General features: G+C 28.7%; 1 protein-coding gene across 2 annotated transcripts; it reads left to right on the plus strand.

Moving 5' to 3' along the window:
* Nucleotides 1-3,678: 3,678 nt before the first annotated feature.
* Nucleotides 3,679-7,005, plus strand: LOC101508864 (putative F-box/FBD/LRR-repeat protein At1g78760). 2 transcript variants are annotated; one of them, XM_004516364.4, is made up of 4 exons: nucleotides 3,679-4,475; nucleotides 4,569-4,648; nucleotides 4,818-4,990; nucleotides 6,660-7,005. In XM_004516364.4, the coding sequence occupies exons 1-4, from the start codon at nucleotides 3,749-3,751 to the stop codon at nucleotides 6,679-6,681; spliced, it is 1,002 nt and encodes a 333-aa protein (XP_004516421.1). In that variant the 5' UTR covers nucleotides 3,679-3,748; the 3' UTR covers nucleotides 6,682-7,005. The 2 variants fall into 2 exon arrangements, with proteins under 2 accessions (XP_004516421.1, XP_004516420.1); XM_004516363.4 differs by having other exon boundaries at nucleotides 3,679-4,648.
* The last annotated feature ends 460 nt before the right edge of the window (nucleotides 7,006-7,465 follow it).

Here is a 7,465-nt window from a genome sequence, read left to right on the forward strand (position 1 = left end):
TCTAATATGGATGTTCAGCTTCGGATGTTTCACTTTATGCCATGTTTTCACTTTTGTTGTTCTACTTTGTAAAACACGCTTGCTTTATGTCAGCCTGTTTGAACCGCTGTTGCTAGCCTGCTTTGGACTTGATGTTGCTTTGCTATGCTAGCTAGTCATTATGGCTTTGTCAATAACTGATATTCTCATCACTTTATTCCATTTAATTAATAAAAATTCTGCTACAATTTCCATTTAATTTCCATTTATTATAAATAATTATGGACGTAATTAAATAATAATAAACACCATTCATATCATTTATGAGTGATATTAATCGATTTTCTTTTGAACTTTGGGTTGTGCTATTTAACATTAAAATGAGTTTTGTTTCAATCACTTGTTTAGTTAAAAAGTATTTTGAAAGAGCTCACATTTGAATTTTTTTTTCAATTATTAAAATGTTTATTTATTTAATAGATCATATTACAAGTCCATATATCTTTTTTTACCTTTTTTTGTTTTTGTTTTTTGTGTGTTTATTGATTTTATTTCGTAGAATTATTTAAACTTATTTAATATTTAGCATCAGTTTTTAATTCTTTTTTTTTATTTAAAAAAAGCAAAGATAATTTATAATCGAATTTTGAAGGGTTAATTAGATGAGACATTTTTTTTTTAATCTTTTAGAACCCAAATTGTTACAACCTGATAATTCTAAAATTTATTTTTATAAATAATTAAATGTTAGATCGACTTTTTAAATTTGATTAATTAGATGTAATCATGTTTTAATCTTTTAGTTGTTAAGACACAAGTTGTACTACTTTGTGGTTTTGAAACTCAATTCTAAAATAAAAAATAATAAAAAATATTCTTAAAAGGATTAACTAGATGAGACATCTTTTTATTCTGAGTTTTGAGATACGAGTTGTACAGCTTGATAGTCCTAAAACTCGCATAAAAAATAATTTTTCAAGTCAAACAAGCTCATTTTCTTTCCTCGTCAAAATATATATTTTTTTTATAACAAAACAAAATTTTCTTTAAAAAACAACCAATGCATCCACATTTTTTATTTAAGAACTACGTAGCTTTGATTTCTCCATCGCACCGGGAGATACGTAGGAGTAAAATCGCATTCTTGTGGCTAAATAACATCTGTGGTCCCTTAACTTAATTTCAGTTAACGTTTTAGTCATTTTTTTTCCCAACTTGGTCTTTTATTTTAATTTTAAGTGACAATTTGATCTTTTATGTTTTAAAATGTCAACAATATTATCCTTATTTTTTTGCAAAAATTCAAAAAGTTCATCAAAAATTTCAAACAAAACCCATAAAATTAATTATCATCCTCAATATAGTGCAATTTCATCAAATTCATAACTTAAATCTTTAAATAAACTAATATTTTTATCTCTAACAACATCAAATAAAGAATGACAAATAAGAGTTTATTTGAAGATTTGAGCTACAAATTTGATGAAGTTTATTTTATATTAAAGAATATAATTAAATTTATGGGTTTTGTTTGAAAATGTTGATGAATTTTTGAATTTTTGTAAAAAAAAAGATAACATTGTTAACATTTTAAAACATAAAATATCAAATTGTCACTTAAAATTAAAATAAAGGACCAAATCGGGAAGAAAAAAAAGATAAAGGACTAAAACGTTAACTGAAAATAAGTTAAGGGACTACAAGTGGTATTTAGCCCATTCTTGTCAAGCGTATTAATAAATTTTAGGCTAAATTACATCCGTGGTCCCTTAACTTAATTTTAGGTAACGTTTTAGTCATTTATCTTTTTTTTCCTGAGTTTGTCATTTATTTTAATTTTAAGTGACAATTTGATATTTTATGTTTTAAAATGTCAACAATGTTGTCCTTTTTTTTTACAAAAATTCAAAAAATCATCAAATTTTTCAAACAAAATCCATAAAATTCATTATTATCTTCAATAAAATGCAAATTTAATCAAATTCATAACTTAAATCTTGAAATAAACTCATATTTTTATTCTTTATTTGATGTTGTTGGAGATAAAAATATGAGTTTATTTGAATATTTGAGTTATTGATTTGATGAAATTTGTATTATATTGAAGATGATTATTAATTTTATGGGTTTTTGTTGAAAATTTTGATGATTTTTTTGAACTTTTGTAAAAAAAGGATAACATTATTGATATTTTAATACATAAAATATCAAATTGCACTTAAAATTAAAATAAAGGACCAACTCGGGAAAAAAAAGAAGATAAAGGACTAAAACGTTAACTGAAATTAAGTTAAGGGACCACCGATGTAATTTAGCATAAATTTTATTTTATTTTCGTCTTTTATTTCTTAAGCACACATTTATTCCAAAATCATATTAAAAAAATAGTAATAATTATTATTCATATTTAATAATAAGGAGAAATAAATATACTTAAGTTAACATTAATCTTGCACAATTAATTATAGGTAATCGTATTTTAACGGATGTTGTAGGGTGTTAATACCTTCCCTACGCATAATCGACTCCGGAACTCAAAATTTGGTTTCAAAAACCATTTTTTTTTTCTTTCTATTTTTAAGGATTTTCCAATATTTTCCCTATTTTAAAATGAATTTTGGTGGCGACTTCATTGAATTCGAAGAATACTCGAAATTTTAGGTCGTGACATCGGTTAAAACAAAAATATAAAAAAAAAAATTTCGAATTTCAACTTTCAATTTGATTAATATTATTATATTAGAAGTACTTATGAAACGACTCGAGTTATTATCTCTATTTTTAATTTATCAATTGTATTTGACCCGTGTGTGACAACAGATCACTTAGCTAAAGTCATGTTACCTAGCCCAAAAAAAGAAAAATAGATTCTGAGACATTTAATTGTATATTTATAGGATATGCTGAAAATAGTGTTGCCTATAGATTTCTTATAATAAAAAGTGATTTCTAGATTGCAATATAATTTTGGAAACAAAAAATGTTTTTGAAGGTAGGTTTAAGAAACCTTTAAAAATTAATTGTGAAGATCATACTGAGGAATTTTGCGAAGTAAAAGACATAGAAAAGAAACATCATTCGAAAATAATTTTTACACTTATTTTGTTGATAATGAACCTAAATTTTATTATGAAGCTATTAAAATCGAAATTGATTCAATTTCAACATCCAAAATTTGAATTTTATTCAAATATTTCTAAGAACAAAACCTATTGGTAGCAAGTAGATTTTTAAAAGAAAGTATAATTCGGATGGATCAATCTATAAATATAAAATTTGTTTAATGACAAAAGATTTTTCTTAAAAAGAAAACATCGATTATTTTGATACACGATAATTTATCTTACTTTATCGTGACATTTAAATATATGTTTTTTTCTTTTTATATAGATCCTTTTTTTTTCTTCTATATAGAACATTTATTCTTTTATATTTTAAAACGTACATAAATCAACATTTATTTATTTATTTATTTTAATTTTTTTATAGAAAATGCTGAACTAGCAAGCCAGCATTTTACAGGGATTTCTTTTATTTTTTAAAAAAATTAACTAGTACCTAATCTACTGCGAGCAAATAGTAACAGAAATAACAAAAAAGGAGATTAGTGAGCTAGATTATCTCACCGGACGAAGAGATTCTCACCGATTTCGGAGGAACTATCGCACAATAAAATCAGTAAGGTACGTATTTCTCCTTTCCCAATTCCAACCTCACTTTGCTTTTAGTTTTCAATAATTTGCTTCATGATTGTTGATTCTCACTAACAATGAAGACAAGAAGACGAAATTATAACGAGGATGAAATTAAAGACAGACTCAGTGATTTACCTGACTGCGTTTTACTTCACATATTATCGTTTTTGAGCGCTAAAGAATCCGTTCAAACATGTGTTTTGTCCACAAGATGGAAGAATCTCTGGAAGTATCTTCCCACCCTTACATTAACATCTTATCCACAATTTAAGACTCTCAAGGGTTTTACAAACTTCGTGTCTCGGATTTTATCTCTACGCGATCACTCAACCGCACTACACACTCTCCATTTTCACCGTCACGGTATCGTCCAACCTCACCTACTCCAAAGGATTATAAAATACGCCGTTTCACAGAATGTCCAACAAATGTGCATCCATGTCTATTGTGATATTGAACATTTTCCGCCTTGCTTCTTTTCGTGTCAAACATTAACATCTCTTACCCTTTATGTTGAACAGCCTGGAATTTTTCCTCAGAGAACATTATTTTCTTATTCTCTCAATATGCCAGCATTAACCAGCTTGACTCTAAGTTTTTTCAACTTTCGTGGCGGAGCCGAGCCTTTTTTGGCTTGTCCCAAGTTGAAAAGATTGTTCATTAGTGATTGTGATGTTCTTGATAAACAAAATCTCTACATATCTAGTACTACGCTTGTTGATTTAACTATACATTGTTATCCTTGGAATGAGATCAAATTCTCGCTATGCACTCCAAGTCTTTGCAGCTTTACTTTTAGGGGTAATCCAGTTCAGAAACTCTGTGAGAGCAACAATAACCTCTCTTCAATCAAATATTTAAATATTCATGTAAGAATGGGGTCTAATTTTGCAGAGACTTCATTGGTTCTACTCAACTGGCTGCAAGAAGTTGCTACTATCAAATCATTGACAATCTCTTCAACTACTCTTCATGTACTATATAATATGTTGGGCTTAAAAATATTTAGTCGTTTCATTTTTCAGTTTTGATTTTTTATTACACTTTTTTCTTAATATGCTTTCTTTTTTAGTTTGAGTTTATGTTCTTAAATATGACTTGCATTTAATGGATCCTAATTCACCCTCATTCTTCATTGTTTAGATTCTCTCCTTAGCTCGTGATATATTGAAGGTTGAGTTCCCTTTCTTTTGTAACTTGAAGTCACTGAAAGTAAATAAGAAGTGGAGTCGAAATTCATTTATACCTGATGGAATAGTCAAGTATTTGCTTCGGAAATCACCATTAGCAGAGTTTGAATTCATAGATCATTCAAGGTGAAATGTTCGTTCAACTTTTATAACTGATATATTTTTGGGTTTTTTTTTGTTTGAATTTTTGCCTGCTTCTCTATTTATAATCTCTGGTTACACCTTGTTATCAGTGGATAATACATGTCCCTTAGGTAGAGAAACAAATAGCATTATTGTTTCTAGTCTCAACCTAAGTGGATGCTCTAGAGCCCAGATTGGATTGCTTGTATCGAATGAAAAAAAGTTGATTGTGGTTTGGAAAAAAATATTTATTATAAGGTTTATGAAGGTTGATATCAAGAAAGGAAGAACAAAATAATTCTAGATGCTGACAAAACGCTCAAAGTAGAACCTTAGTGTATAATGTAATTGATTACGCCATGAAAATGTAGTTATTGGTGGTTTGAATAAAGTATTTACTTTTAGGTTAATGAAGGTTGATGAGAAGAAAGGAAGAAAGAAATAACTCTTAGATGTTTAAGAAGAAAGGAATAAATAACTAATAGCCAATAGCTAGAAAGGAATGAAGAATTAATACTTCAAATCTTGCTATTTTTAGTTCTGCCTATAGTTGCACCATTTGAGTTCCTGTGAGCTTTTACTATGATCAATTTGACCTATGGTTTCTTTATTGTGGTTGCTTGGTGAAGTCCAATTGAGTATGCCATGTATTGGGTCATCTTATGAGTTACTGTTTCTGTACAATTATTTATTAGGAACTGTTATACTCAAAATTTAGTCTATTTTAGGCCATAAAATTGGTTTATAATCTTTTTTGGAAGTGCAGAATGCAAGTTAGAATCAAACACAAACTCTAGCCTATATTTGAAATTATAATACACAAGTAACGAAACCAATTAGAAAGCCCAACTTCAGATCTGTAAAATTTTCAAACAAAAATAGATATTGAGATCAAGTTTTATAGGACTTTTGAAACCTAAGTTGTGTCGATAAGCTCAAAACAATAAGTTCATGCATGAGTGCTAATTTCATTCCTTGAAACCTAAGTTGTGTCCAAGAGTAAAAAGTAAAATTTCTGCACCATTATGTATTAAGGGCTGTTATACTTGATATTTGGTGTATAACACATATAACATATAGGAAGTTATAAAATAAGTGTATATCTATTTTGTAACTGTAGGTATAAAGTTAGAAGAATTTTATTCTTTATGGAAGTGACCATACACCTTAAGCTAAAAGCTTTGTTAAACCAAATGGATTCTATATAATGGATTTGAAAATGATCCTTTTGCTTCCATACAAATTATAAATAACAAGATTAAAGTTTTCTACCAAATAATAGGATCAAACAAATAGTCCAGTCTACATTAAGCTTTTAATACACAAGTACCAAATCCAATTATAAAGCTCAACTTCATGTGTAAAATTTTTAAACCAAAATACTTATTGAGATGTAGTTTTCTCCTATTACTTTCTTATACCAAGTCTGACATTCCTACAAAAAATAAGCTTATTTAGAGCTCTAGAACTCATTTTGGACCCCTAATACCACAATCTGAATCTAAGGCTTAAATAAGTGGTTTACAACTTCCTAGAGTACAGTTCAACCAATAACAGTGTTGTACAGCGCAGAATAAAGCTTGTACAAATAGGATTTTATCATATATCTCTCACAAAAACACCTTCTAATAATTGTTCTCTGAATTTTTTTCGTTCACTTTGACTTCTGTAGGGAAGGTCTGCTGGGTTGGTGAAATGATGGCCAGTGTTCTGCTTTTTGTTTCCTTTCTGGATTCCGATACTGCTTGTTGATGGATCTTCATACTATTAGATTCACTTTTTGTTTTACTCATTTGTGCCTCTTGTTTCTGATTGCTTAGAGGGCACACAGCATTAAATTTCCTTTCAATGTAAAAAAACTAGACTATTGGAATCATTGAGATGTTTCAATATTTTTGAATTTGGATACAGTCACAACTGCCAAATCGAAGTTTTCAAAGCTTTAGATTCAATATGGCTATTTGCTTGCTTTTTGATTGCACATAATGATAATTTTATTATATGTAGCACATTACAAATTGTACCTCCAATTTATCTTGGTTCAAGTGCTGTAAAGACTGTCTTCATCATAACTGAATTTTTGTTGACATAAGAGAATTAGGATTCTCTAGCTAGCATGAAATTAAAATATTATTTATCCAATATGCATGTATCTGTCTGTGTTAGCTATGAAGTAGTTAAACTAAAGAGTACAACAGGTGGCCTTTAGAATGGACATTGCACCTTTAGAAAGATTTCCGGCCGACATTGCACCAACTAGTTGCTGCTCTGATTGCCTCTGCACTGACCCATCGCTGCTTTGCCATAAGGCTTTAGGCAGAGAGGAAAATCTCCCAGTTTCATCCCTGCTGCTTCGCCCCTGCAAGTGTAATAATAATTTATTGTTTAGTTGTCATGTTGATTTATCATAGTGCCATACTTTAGCAAGAGAGAGAAATAACATCCATAAACTAAGAGGAATATAATTTTCTGAAATTT

The sequence above is a fragment of the Cicer arietinum genome, chromosome 5 (assembly GCF_000331145.2).
Source record: "Cicer arietinum cultivar CDC Frontier isolate Library 1 chromosome 5, Cicar.CDCFrontier_v2.0, whole genome shotgun sequence".
NCBI classification, from domain to species: Eukaryota; Viridiplantae; Streptophyta; class Magnoliopsida; order Fabales; family Fabaceae; genus Cicer; species Cicer arietinum.